At 40.6% G+C, this 15,333-nt stretch overlaps 1 protein-coding gene across 2 annotated transcripts in view; it reads right to left on the bottom strand.

Moving 5' to 3' along the window:
- Window positions 1-8,335: 8,335 nt before the first annotated feature.
- LOC139458352 (protein c-ets-1-B-like) overlaps window positions 8,336-15,333 on the bottom strand; it is a 48,036-nt gene continuing 41,038 nt past the window's right edge. For both annotated transcript variants that reach the window (XM_071239745.1, XM_071239746.1), the window contains 2 exons: window positions 13,866-14,123; window positions 8,336-12,423 (listed from right to left, as the gene is read on the bottom strand). In XM_071239745.1, coding sequence (XP_071095846.1) covers window positions 12,080-12,423; window positions 13,866-14,123 — 602 coding nt within the window. In that variant the 3' untranslated portion in view covers window positions 8,336-12,079. The remainder of the gene's footprint in view (window positions 12,424-13,865; window positions 14,124-15,333) is intronic.

The raw sequence follows: 15,333 nt of genomic DNA, 5'->3' as shown, positions 1-15,333 counted from the left end.
TGATGCTACAACAAGTCAACCAAGGCCATGGTTTGGGTATGATGCTACACTAGCACAGCCAGTCCATGGTTTGGGTATGATGCTACACAAGGACAGTCAGGCAATTGTTTACGTACGATGCTACACTAAGACAGACAGGTCATAGTTTTGGTATGATGCTACACTTAGACAGCCAGGCCATGGTTTGGGTATAATGCTACAACAAGTCAACCAAGGCCATGGTTTCTGTATGATGCTACACTAGCACAGCCAGTCCATGGTTTGGGTATGATGCAACACAAGGACAGTCAGGCAATTGTTTACGTACGATGCTACACTAAGACAGACAGGTCATAGTTTTGGTATGATGCTACACTTAGACAGCCAGGCCATGGTTTCGGTATGATGCTACACTAGCACAGCCAGGCCATGGTTTGGGTATGATGCTACAACAAGTCAACCAAGGCCATGGTTTGGGTATGATGCTACACTAGCACAGCCAGTCCATGGTTTGGGTATGATGCTACACAAGGACAGTCAGTCAATTGTTTACGTACGATGCTACACTAAGACAGACAGGTCATAGTTTTGGTATGATGCTACACTTAGACAGCCAGGCCATGGTTTGGGTATAATGCTACAACAAGGCAGCCAGGCCATGGTTTGGGTATGATGCTACACTAAGACAGCCAGGCCATGGTTTTGGTATGATGCTACACCAAGGCAGCCAGGCCATGGTTTCGGTATGATGCTACACTAGCACAGCCAAGGCCATGGTTTGGGTATGATGCTACAACAAGTCAGCCAAGGCCATGGTTTGGGTATGATGCTACACTAGCACAGCCAGTCCATGGTTTGGGTATGATGCTACACAAGGACAGTCAGGCAATTGTTTACGTTCGATGCTACACTAAGACAGACAGGTCATAGTTTTGGTATGATGCTACACTTAGACAGCCAGACCATGGTTTGGGTATAATGCTACAACAAGGCAGCTAGGCCATGGTTTGGGTATGATGCTACAACAAGACAGCCATTCCATGGTTTGGGTATGATGCTACACTAGCACAGCCAGGCCACGGTTTTGGTATGATGCTACACCAAGGCAGCCAGGCCATGGTTTCGGTATGATGCTACACTAGCACAGCCAGGCCATGGTTTGGGTATGATTGCAACAACAAGTCAGCCAAGGCCATGGTTTGGGTATGATGCTACACTAGCACAGCCAGTCCATGATTTGGGTATGATGCTACACAAGGACAGTCAGGCAATTGTTTACGTACGATGCTACACTAAGACAGACAGGTCATAGTTTTGGTATGATGCTACACTTAGACAGCCAGGCCATGGTTTGGGTATAATGCTACAACAAGGCAGCCAGGCCATGGTTTCGGTATGATGCTACACTAGCACAGCCAGGCCACGGTTTTGGTATGATGCTACACCAAGGCAGCCAGGCCATGGTTTCGGTATGATGCTACACTAGCACAGCCAGGCCATGGTTTGGGTATGATTGCAACAACAAGTCAGCCAAGGCCATGGTTTGTGTATGATGCTACACTAGCACAGCCAGTCCATGGTTTGGGTATGATGCTACACAAGGACAGTCAGGCAATTGTTTACGTACGATGCTACACTAAGACAGACAGGACATAGTTTTGGTATGATGCTACACTTAGACAGCCAGACCATGGTTCGGGTATAATGCTACAACAAGGCAGCTAGGCCATGGTTTGGGTATGATGCTACAACAAGGCAGCCATTCCATGGTTTGGGTATGATGCTACACTAACACAGCCAGGCCATGGTTTGGGTATGATGCTACACTAGCACAGCCAGGCCATGGTTTGGGTATGATGCTACAACAAGTCAGCCAAGGCCATGGTTTGGGTATGATGCTAAACTAGCACAGCCAGGCTATGATTTGGGTATGATGCTACACAAGGACATTCAGGCAATTGTTTACGTACGATGCTACACTAAGACAGACAGGTCATAGTTTTGGTATGATGCTACACTTAGACAGCCAGGCCATGGTTTGGGTATAATGCTACAACAAGGCAGCTAGGCCATGGTTTGGGTATGGTGCTACACTAGCACAGCCAGGCCATGGTTTTGGTATGATGCTACACAAGGACAGTCAGCTTAGAGGCTTTGAGGGGACATAACTGGTAATAACCACTGGTGGCACTATGATCGAGCCCAGTAATTCCAGCCTAGTTGGGCAAGGGTGGAAAGTGGACAGTTTACTCTCTTGCTTCGGGAAGATGGAAAGTTAGCTGCTAACAAAGCTATCCTTGTTGAGACAGGACGTCATGGTCTGTATATATCTACTTGGATGAAAATTGTTAAATGTTCCATTAGATTATTAAGAATGAATGAGTACAGTTGTTCCCATCAATGTGATATTATGCTGAGAAAATTTGATGAAATTTGAAAAACAATGTGCACATCAGAAATACGCCATTTTCTATTCTCTTGTGGATTTTCTCATGTATGGATTGCACAAGACGCCGGTGATGATAAACAATTCTTATATATATTAAGACAACGATTAACACATATGTACATCCAGACTTGGCATGGTGAAATTACAAATTCTAACTTTTTATCTCATTACGGAGCAATGAAAGTATCGCTCTTTGAACCGGAATCTTACATCAATAACCTAGAGGATCGAAACCTACGAAGAGTTTCTGTAAATTTAGAATATATTTACATACCTTTAAGGTAAATAGATCAAGACGTAAGATGTAAATAAGTTCGATACTTATCTGTTGTCGATGAGTACCATATAATGTTTATATGCTCTACACAAGATCACAAGTACACAAGTACACAAGCATTAGAATAAAGTATTAACCTCATTATTGCCTTACCAACACTGGTCAATGGTAAATTTGCTAAATACTAGAAACGTGAAACCCCCTAAACATGTTGCTCGGTTAATAAAACACGTTTTCAATTACGAACATCTCACGTGACCACTTATCTTGTACTTTAGGCCATGTGGCCATACTACTACTACTACTACTACTACTACTACTACTACTACTACTACTACTACTACTACGATCCGGGTTAGAATTGGTCTTCAGCAACCAATGAAAAGCCGCAAAAGGCAACTATGCTTGCCTTACGCTTGTAAGAGGCGACTAGCGGGATCTAGTGGTCAGGCTCGCTGACTTAGTCATCGTATCCCAATTGTGCATATCGATGGTCATGATGTCAATCACTGGATTGTCTGGTCCAGACTCGATTATTTACAGACCGTCGTCATACAGCTGTAATATTACTGAATATTACTCAAACAACAAACAAACAAAGAATGTCGCAGTAGTACTTCTATGGGTACAGATATCTAACATCATGATCATTCTCGGACACTAATTGCACATTAAACTTTTGTTACCTGCTACCTAAAGTTAGATATTTTATGTACGCATCTACGAATTCATGTGTTCCAGTAATATACTGAGTTATTTCCCTTCCACTATCTCTGTGGCACGATGGCGTCCAAGCATGGTCAACAAATATATATAAATTGCAATTTGTAAGAGAAATAACCAATCTAGATCCTCCACCGAAACAGATTTCATTTTGCCTAGAGGGCAAATTAGCCGTGAAAGTTATATGAATTGGACCATTGACCGGTAGCACTAGCACAAGCACAAAGAACAAGGTGCGACATAAAATCCCTTAGTCTTGATAAAACATCGGAGTCATTTTCTTTCAGCCACAAGTAACAGACGAGGCCTGGGGCTGTTACAACAATTTTATAAACTAATATTATTAGTCAATCGTGTTTCAGTGTTGTAGCTCATACGCAAAGTGTGCACACCAAATTTTACGTTCACAACTCCATAAACACCCAAAGAATAAAGCTATTTTAAAAAATATATATATACGTAAACAATAATAACTTCCCAGGCTGATGTTTTAATTATTAACAGAAAAATAACCGTAGACAATACAATGAAATCAGTGAAATCATTGTTCAGCGTAATAACACAAAACCCGGCCATTAACGTTATCAGCCAATCAGGAAACAGCAGTTCGTTAGCAGGCGCGGCCTAACTCCTTTTAGGATCATTGAAACATAAACGCCAAAAACATTGCTTGGCTAGCCAATGATATTCCACGGAATCACCTGTAGTTTATGTATATATCAGTAAAGTAATCGTGATTGTATTCACCAAACTAAATAGCCACCTCCTAAAAATTAAAAAACACGCTAATGGCAAGTGCCCACATTGCAAACACCTAGAAACCCCAGAACACGCACTCATACACTGCACCCACTACCACACCCACCGAGAAACACTACTTGCAAACCTAAAACTAAACCAAGCTCTCACCCTAGAAGCAATCCTAAACCCCCAAAATAACGCAGAAAAATTCAAAGCCCTAGTAGTCTATCTAATTAAAACAGACCTAATAAATCGGATCTAATCATAAAATAAACATCCAACAAACCACTTAACACAGCAACTCCACCATAACAACTACAAACTCCCTTACTTCTACACCACACCCCCCAGGCATCTTATTCCAAATTTCCAAATTTCCAAAAACTATTTATGCAACCAATAAAGCCCCCTCCTGGTTTGCACCCCTTTTTCCTCCTTTCACTCCACTAAATGGCCCGGCCAGGCCCGTGTGCGAAATACGCTGTAAGTCGGAAAGCGCACGTTAAATCTCCAATCTCAGTCAGTCAGTCAGTGATTGTATTGTGCCGCGGGTCCTCATTTGGCCATTACCCCTCGGCTCGAAACATCACTAGACAAGATCAGAGGATATAGCTTGTATAAAGAAATTGTCACAATACAAATATATGAGACATAAGGCGTAACATGATCGCCTCCGCTATATACAATGTTTCATTGCAAAATCATTACATGTTAGAAACAGAATGAAAAGATAAATTGTATACAAATAGAGCATCACAGCTGAACATTATGCATGAAGATGACAATAAGCCTATGGAAATCTGTAACGAAGTCAAGGTAAATCAAACATCTCACTTCCGTTTAAAATAATATTTATAGAAACCGTGTCTGTTAAGGTTTTTAATTTTCACTTTGTATGGCATCATTGTCATAACATTTAAAGAAGAAATGATGACTGGTTTCTGGAATTACGGGAACAAGAAAGATCGTTTACGCGACCACATCCGAAAGATCTCCACATAGTGTACTGCAGTTGTGCCATAATCTACGTGCCATATACACTGAAGAGTGAAATAAACGTCACTACATGAAAATACTTCAGGAAAGTTTCTCATTGAAATATCAATGCAGTCTTATCTGGAAAAAAATCAACCAACCAGACTTCGGCCAAGTTTTGCTAAGTCTGATTTAACGCTCTTCTCAAATGTCTCTAGCTCACCTATTATATGGAAGTATAGCCTGCAAAAAGCCTAACAACAGTGTCAAAAATATCTACTGGATCGTTAATATTGACAAGAAATAGAAATGGGCTGAGTATAGCAACATTTGGGATAACAGCCTTTAACGTCTGTGCAGGGGAAAGTTGAATCATATATACATGACCCCTATGCCCGATCTTTCATGGGTGGCACTAAGATTCCATCTGTCGAGTCTCATAAACACCTTGGTCTTACTTTGTAAAGTGATGGGCAGTGACAAATGTATGTCAATGAAATTATGACGAATGTAACCCCAAATGGTGTGTTGTGACACATGATATGAATATTCTTACATCGGAGAGGTCTTCAAATAGGCATTGCGCCTGTTGACCAATCCATTTTGAAGAAAAGAAAATATTCTTTAAACCAAACCTCTAACTGAAAAGGTTTATGTTATTGAATTTTCCAATCCCACTCATTTAGTCATTGTTCATCAGGTCATCTGCCCTAAGTGTACTTCCAAAGATGCTTATGGTATTCTAGGATCCACAAGACAGCTTTCTAAGTAACATCATATAATGTTTGTCTTAACGGTCGAGTTTGTGAAAAATGTGCTTTCAAGTAAATATTTCATGAGGGTTGGAAAACCAAACACAAAAGATATCATATTACGCACAAGGGTTGTCATACCATACAGGAAGGTCGTCATACCGTTACAGGAAGGTTGTCATACCATACAGGAAGGTTGTCATACCATAAAAAAAAGGTCATACCAAACAGGAAGGTTGTCATACCATACGGATAGGTTGTAATACCATACATGAAGGTTGTCATACCATACAGGAAAGTTGTCATACCATACAGGAAGGTGGCCATACCATAAGGAAAGGTCATACCATACAGGAAGGTTGTCACACCCAACAGGAAGGTTGACATACCATACAGCAAGGTTGTCAAACCATACAGCAAGGTTGTCATATCATACATGAAGGTTGTCATACCATAAGGAAAGGTTGCCATACCATACAGGAAGGTGGGCATGCCATACAGGATGGTAGTCATACCATCAGGAAAGGTTGTCATACCATACAGGAAGGTTGTCATACCATAAGGAAAGGTTGTCATACCAAACAGGAAGGTTGTCATATCATAAATAAAGGTTGCCTTACCATTAAGAACAGTTGTCATACCATATTGGAAGGTGGTCATACTATAAGAAAAGGTTGTCATACCATAAGGAAAGGTTGTCATACCATACAGGAAGGTTGCCACACCGTACAGGAAGGTTGTCATACCATACAGGAAGGTTGCCATACTGTACAGGAAGGTTGTCATACCATACAGGAAGGCTGTCATACCGTTACAGGAAGGTGGTCATACCATACAGGAAGGTTGTCATACCATAAATAAAGGTTGCCCTACCATTAAGAACAGTTGTCATACCATATTGGAAGGTGGTCATACTATAAGGATAGGTTGTCATACCATACAGGAAGGTTGCCATACCATACAGGAAGGTTGTCATACCATAAGGAAAGGTTGTCATACCATACAGGAAGGTAGTCATACCATACAAAAAGGTTGTCATACCAAACAGGAAGGTTGTCATATCATAAATAAAGGTTGCCTTACCATTAAGAACAGTTGTCATACCATATTGGAAGGTGGTCATACTATAAGGAAAGGTTGTCATACCATAAGGAAAGGTTGTCATACCATACAGGAAGGTTGTCATACCATAAGGAAAGGTTGTCATACCATACAGGAAGGTTGCCATACCATACAGGAACGTTGTCATACCATAAATAAAAGTTGTCATACCATACAGGAAGGTAGTCATACGATACAGCAAGTTTGACATACGATACAGCAAGGTTGTCATACCATACAGGAAGGTTGCCATACCATACAGGAAGGTTGCCATACCATACAGGAAGGCTGTCTTACCATACAGGAAGGTTGTCATACCGTTACAGGAAGGTGGTCATACCATACAGGAAAGGTTGCCATACCATACAGGAAGGTTGTCATAACATACAGGAAGGTTGTCATACCATAAATAAAGGTTGTCATACCATACAGGAAGGTAGTCATACGATACAGCAAGGTTGTCATACCATACATGAAGGTTGCCATACCATACAGGAAAGTTGTCATACCATAAGGAAAGGTTGTCATACCATACAGGAAGGTAGTCATACCATACAAAAAGGTTGTCATACCAAACAGGAAGGTTGTCATATCATAAATAAAGGTTGCCTTACCATTAAGAACAGTTGTCATACCATATTGGAAGGTGGTCATACTATAAGGAAAGGTTTTCATACCATAAGGAAAGGTTATCATACCATACAGGAAGGTTGTCATACCATACAGGAAGGTTGTGATATAAATAAAGGTTGTCATACCATTAAGAACAGTTGTCATACCATACAAAAAGGTTGTCATACCAAACAGGAAGGTTGTTATATCATAAATAAAGGTTGCCTTACCATTAAGAACAGTTGTCATACCATATTGGAAGGTGGTCATACCATTCAGGAAGGTTGTCATACCATACCATACAGGAAGGTTGTCATACCATACAGGAAGGTTGCCATAACATTAGAAAGGTCACACCATGCTTGTCATACCATGGTTGGACATCACAACAAAAAGCAGGCTGTAGTTCACTTTTTCATTTCATTTGTTGTTGTTTAACGCCACACTCAGCAATATTTCAGCATCTGTAAATAATCAAGTCTGGACCAGACAATGTTATCATGAGTATCAACCCACACAACTGGGATTGATGAAATGCTTCAAACCAAGTCAGCAAGCTTGACCAATCAATTCCGTTAGTCGCCTCTTCCGACAATCATGGTTTGCTGAAGACCTATTCTAACACGGATTTTCACGTGCCAGTATTTCACAGCTCCTATAGGTCTCCATGACAATATATCGCTATGCAGGAATAGGAAGACAAAGATGAAGGTGATTGTATGATTGTTTATTTCAATATCCAACACCTAACGGATCCTTGTACTTCTCATGAAGAGAAATCCTCACTGGGTGGTTTTAACTCCAGTTTACAACATACAAAATTAACATTTTAATTTCATTACATATTTTTTTTCTGTTCGTGTAAGTCAATCTAGTATGCACATAGAAAATTAAATACAGAGAGTTGGGCTAGTGATGAGGGGCTGACCTCATTATGGTACACAAAAATAATTCACATCTATACAACAGGTAAAAAACATAGAAAACATGGCAGCAGTAGCAGTGATAGTGGACACAAGGCACACATGGTCCAGTGTCACTTGATCCGTACACGGTACAAAATACATGTAAATATAATAAGATACAAGGTGAGACTGACAACTCTTCACCTAAACTCAGGCCCCACAACACATCAACGTGACGCGAGCTAAATCTAGGCCCCAGAATGCCTCAGTGCGACATGTGACCAAGCCCCTGCCGCACAACATTTGTGACACACAAGACATGCCGACCCCCTGACAACACCAAAATACTGGTAGTAGTTTTAGGTCTAAAAAATAGAAACTTTGTCATATATAACAGCTTGGCCTTTTCATGATTGATTGAGTTATTAAGAAACTGAAATTTGCAGGGCCTTAAGCATGTCAACAATGAACCATTATTAAGTTTGCTCCAATTGCACCATAAGATGGCATCATGGAGCTTGAATGTTTTGGTTCTAACATGACTGGTGTGAAAATGTAACAGTGAAGATAATAGTTACTCTGAAGTCACATTGGCGGGCATGTCTGTAACACCCAAGCTCCTATCTCACAGCACAGTCGATGTGACATGCGACCCAAGCTCTGACCTCACAGCACTGTCGATGTGACATGCGACCCAAGCTCGGACCTCACAGCACAGTCGATGTGACATGCGACCCAAGCTCCGACCTCACAGCACTGTCGATGTGACATATGACCCAAGCTCCGACCTCACAGCACTGTCGATGTGACATGCGACCCAAGCTCTGACCTCACAGCACTGTCGATGTGACATGCGACCCAAGCTCTGACCTCACAGCACTGTCGATGTGACATGCGACCCAAGCTCTGACCTCACAGCACTGTCGATGTGACATATGACCCAAGCTCCGACCTCACAGCACTGTCGATGTGACATGCGACCCAAGCTCCGACCTCACAGCACTGTCAATGTGACATGCGACCCAAGCTCCGACCTTACAGCACTGTCGATGTGACATGTGTTCTAAGCTCCGATCTCACAGCACTGTGGATGTGACATGCGACCCAAGCTCCGACCTCCCACCACTGTGGATGTGACATGTGACCCAAGCTCCGATCTCACAGCACTGTCGATGTGACATATGACCCAAGCTTCGATCCCACAGCACTGTCGATGTGACATGCGACCCAAGCTCCGATCCCACAGCACTGTCGATGTGACACGTGACCCAAGCTTGGAAGTTTAGATGAGCAATGATTTGGGATGACATATTGATGACACTTTAATGGGATCAAATGTAACACATTGATGTCAAAACGTATGTTATGGCTGGATGTGATGAATGTTTAACATTTTCTTTAAAACAGATATCCAGAGGTTAACAAATTCCATAAAAAATCAATTTTTCAAAACATAATGTGATTTCCCCACTGGATATTATTCATTCATTCATTCATTCATTCATTCATTCATTCCCTAAATCATTCATCTGTCAATCCATGTTACTACAGTTTCTACTGGCATTCACCGATTCCTCCAAATCTCACTCAATCATATAAAACTGTCAATAATAACAACTTGATAAAACTAGAACATAACCTACTCTGGATAAGAGTTTCAAAGCAAACAACAATAACAACAATGATGTTTACATGGGATGTTAACAGTAAATGCACTTGGAAATCTCAGCTCACAAAACAGGTCACCGTAAAACACCCCATTTGGGGGGGGGTGAAAGAACATGATTTAAGCACCATTTAAGACCATAAATTCAAGGCTATCAAAATATATGATATAACTGCAAAATTTGAAAATATTGCCTTGCTTCAGCCTGTAGCATATTGCAGTTTTACTTTATGCATGGGAATATTTTTGAAAAGGTAAAAAAATATTAGCACATATGAAAACATGCAGCCAATGTTTCATTATCTTTATCTATGGGCATGGTATGATAGTAGCTGCGCTCAACATGACACAGCTCATCAAGGGAACAGTTGAAGGGGATAAAAGACTGGTCTCAGTATCGGTAGCCTTCCACTGCATAAAGCATATAAAATAGTGTATAAAGGTAGTAAAGAAATATCTGAATGGCCACAGAACACACGGGTGAGACTAGGTAGTAGGAAACACTCCATTCAGTCGGTCTACGCAGACCAAATGAGACATCTCCACAAATGCATTATTGGACTACTGTGTCATGTTCAACACTGTGATAATAACAGCATGGAAATAAGCTGATGTTTTTTGCTTCTGAATTTCAGAATATCATGCGAAAATATTCTACTATCACCTTAAAAATAGTCAAATTAAATATGACTGCATGTCAAATTACCTCCTAACAGGACTATTGTCAAATAACAAAAATACACTCACACAAATTCACTGAAGTGTTAGGATACATATCCATAAGGCAACAAAGAATGCCATCAAATCTGTAAAGAGTAAACTTTGATCAATTACCAATATAAAAATACAACATTACCTCTTAAGTATGAAAATATTTGTTCAACACGTTCCTTGGTAGTCATTTATATACACATATTCATTTTGTTGATAAGACTGAAAAATACACAACATTAAAATATCATTCTTGAACATCAAAAAATAAATTGCTACATTTATTCAGTATATGACTGACATTAACTTTATTATTTTCACAAGAGCACTTGGACAAACAAATTAGCTGGATTTGATCCCAAGATAAGTCCACAATTGGCACAATATATATAAGAAGATCTGAACGCTGAATCCAACATGAGGTGTCTGCTGTGTTACCAGCACCCTGTTGACCAGACCGAGGTGTTGGACGGCACTCGGTGAGGGTTCCTGCACCCCCAGGCCTGTACACGCCCTGCTCCACACAAGCTTCAGATCCCCCATTTCCCAGGTGTCTCCACACCGTAACACTGGGCGCTTTAATCAAGCAAACATCAAGGTTTAGGCACTTTTACGAGTCTTTAGCAGTCATGGGCTGTTTACATATTGGAAAACTTTATTATCTCTTTCAGTCAATTTGATGAAATTTGGTAAGCTCAGCACTTCAAGGTTTGTGTCTCTGTGAGCTGCACATTTTCACAGGGACATGTGCTCCAAGTATTGTGGCATCGTGTAATGACACATGTATTTTCTTTCCATCATTGTTCTCAGTACTCAGGTTCAGCCTGGATCAAACAGTGCAAGCAGCTGTGTAAATCTATGGAACCACCAAATAACATCTTAACAGCAGCTGTAACCAGCTGTCTAGCAAAAGCTGCTAACCTTTCTTTTATACACATATCTAGTTATCACCAACTCAAAGTCCATCAGCTGTACAGAAACTTTCAAAACTCATTTGCCATTTAAAAAAAATAGGCTGACCTTGTGAGGTCAAATGTCAGTAAATGACCTGGGGTAACAGTGGTTTTGCCTTTTGGCAACATCCTTTCTCAGATTCTGCTGCCAAAGTCAAATCTGTAACCTTGACCTTGAGATCACAAAGTGTCCTTGATAGGTCAAAATTGCCACAAATGACCTTTGTGTTCCATTTCAGTCATCATCCTTGTCCTTCTGTGGTTTGATATCACATGCTTCAAACAGTTCTTCAGGTGTGTAGCCAAGCAGACTCTGTAGGTCACACACAAAGCGATACACATAGCGCTTTCCTGCCGTCTTATGAATGATATTTTTGTCATAATAGTAGCGCAAACCACGACTTAATTTTTCATAGTTCATTTTTGGCTTGTTTTTGCGGATTCCCCACCTCCGTGCGACCTCATCTGGATCTGCCAGTTTGAATTCCCAGCCATCTCCAGTCCAGCTGATGAAGTGCTGGCATGACTTGTCCGTGAGAAGCTCTAACAGAAACTGCCACAATTGGATGGGGCCACTTCCTGCAAACACAAACAAATTATTATCATGTAATGCACACAGCCAACAACTTTCTATGTTTGACAGATCATCATCGAGCTGGAAAGTTTCAGTATGTCCAATGTAAATATGCTAAGCAACACTGCTACAGGTAACTGTGCCTCAGGTCAGGCTCCATGTCTCTAATATGTATGTGATCCTAAGCTATATACATTGCCTTCACAAATTCTAAAATAAACTTGTCACGTATGTCATGTTGTAGATGTGACAGTGTCCTGATAGTTTGATGACAATATATTTATTCCCCCTTATACCACAATCAAAATGTCATGATAATTGCTTGAATTTCATGTAAGTGTAAACTGAAAAATAATTGGTCAATAAAAATGGAGCACTTATATGAGGTGTGCTAGCACACAGTATTAATGACAAAATATTTTCATTATCACTGTACACTTATGAAACAAAAGGCTACTTGTCTAAAAATAAAGACATAATGTATACTTCTACAGAGACATAAATGACTTAGCTGCACTATATTTCACATATGTGACATTAATTGTCACAGAAAATGACACAATGTCATCTTCACTCTACAAAACCTTTTCCCCTGTAAACAGCATGACATTAGGATGGCTGGCGTCCATATCATCTTGCGCTTATGACTTTAGTGTCATTTTTATGGTATTTCTGTTCTTCCTGCCCACAAACCCAGACTACTTAATTTGTCTGTCCAATTTATACTCACTTCCTGGGGGATAACAATTCTTCAGGAAGCCCAATTTACCCTTTAACTAGATGAGACGCATCAAAAGGGACCAGTCATTGCCAGACAACCAAGTGATTGCCAGACCACCAAGTGATTGCCAGACCACCAAGTGATTGCCAGACCACCAAGTGATTGCCAGACCATCAAGTGATTGCCAGACCACCAAGTGATTGCCGGACCACCAAGTGATTGCCAGACCATCAAGTGATTGCCAGACCATCAAGTGATTGCCAGACCATCAAGCCAGACCATCAAGTGATTGCCAGACCACTAAGTGATTGCCAGACCATCAAGTGATTGCCAGGCAATCAAGTGATCACGCTCATGTCATTTCTCCAACACCATGATTGGTATTGTAGGAGGTGGACTCCTTTCGACTGTCTCAGTCCTGTGTTACATGTCATAACATCACCTTTCACAGATGTTCTGAGGCTACTAAGAGCTTTTGTAAAATTTGACAAGGTCCTGTTATGCTGATGTGGTGTCTATGTCTTTGTAATATCTCTAAATGAACACTATTTTGCAGAGGAAAATATTTCACACTTCCTTCCTCTCAACTTCATAATAATGAATTCATAATTTTTATTGTTATAATGTAATATTTATTATTCTTATGTTACCACACTTAACAACCCATTAAGAACTAATGGTATATGTAACTAGTTTTGCACTGTGCAATATGTGCTGTCACCTCACCTGAGTACCCTGCAAGTGCTGCTGCCTGGATCATGGGTTTCCCTGCGTCTACACTGCCAGAGTCTGAACCTCCTGACTGGATGTTTCTGAAGCCAACAGGGGGCAGACTAGAGCGATGGTCACTTTGTGACCAGCTCTCACTAACATCCTGGCCATACTCTTGTGTTGACCATGGGATCTCTGTCTTTATGCTTGGCACTGTTTGGTAGGACTGCTGCTCATAGTAGTCTTGTGGCGGAGTGTCTGGTAGGTACTGGCCTGAAATATGCAATATTTGCCAATAAATATCCCGTCAATAATTTGTTGTTAGTATGGTTTTACGCTGCTTTCAGCAATAATCCAGCAATATCACGGTGGGGACACTAGTTTGTAACATAAAAATTTCCATATCTGATTATCATAATTCAAATGGCTGCTCCAAGAAAACAGCTCACCTTTATGTACTTGAAAACAATTCAGGCATGTCTACAAAACCAAGTAGACAGGTAATGTATGTGCTGACATTTTCTATTATTTCAGTAGATGAAAAATATCAGCTTTTAGCAACATGGTAGGAAAAGAGAGAAGTGTGTAGCTTCATGGCAGTGATGGAGTGTGTAGGACATCCACAGCGTGATACTCATAAACCTGCACTACACAACACTGATTTACAGGCACTGGCTAGATCTCTCCACAATGCTGTGTCAGAATCGGTGTCGTTGACACTATTATTTGCTTATGCAGACAATTATAAATACATAAAAAATATTCAAATTATTTTAGGTGATGACAGTGCTGAAGCACTTTGTTAAAGTTTCATATGTGAAGTATGGGACGTTTATATGTAAAGACACATGGGATGAATAGATTCCCTTGTAAATCCCTGTTCCTGAAAACAGATTGACACCTTATGTGGTACCTATTAAATCTCCAATTTTTCCCGAGCCAGTGATGTTGATATAATGTGATGCACTTACTGGGAAAATCCTGCCAGCAATGTTTTTCAAGAATGAGTCGTATGCCTTGTTTGTTGTGAATGTATAGAGGAACAGAGGAATCACCTATAGTCTGCGGCAGTGTTGGCTGTGATCAACCAAGCTTTGTTTTTCTACTCTGCCTGGATCTCTTCAGTGGGCTATATTTATTCTTATTATCTGCCCTTGACTCCCACCTCCCCAGTCAACGAGTACAAAAAATACATGGTAACTATGGTAACAGAATTAGCAACAGACTGACATCACGTACAATCAAAATGTAGGAATTAAAAAAGTTACCAGTTGTTCCACCACCTTCAGCTATATACATGAAAGTGCAGTAACTTCTCTCCCTGTCAGTGGATCAGGATCAAAGCTACCCCTGTCTATAAATAAAGCCCACTCCTCGTCAACATACAATTTATAACCTGAATTGAAGCAGTAGTTGGTTGCAGCTTACAGAGTAAACAGGCAACTTACAAGAAATGGTGTGTCAATTGGCAAAGGTGCCAAAA

This window comes from Haliotis cracherodii, unplaced genomic scaffold (genome assembly GCF_022045235.1).
Source record: "Haliotis cracherodii isolate W230 unplaced genomic scaffold, xgHalCrac1.p SCAF_12, whole genome shotgun sequence".
Taxonomy (NCBI): Eukaryota; Metazoa; Mollusca; class Gastropoda; order Lepetellida; family Haliotidae; genus Haliotis; species Haliotis cracherodii.
This window is presented reverse-complemented; position numbering and strand designations above follow the sequence as displayed.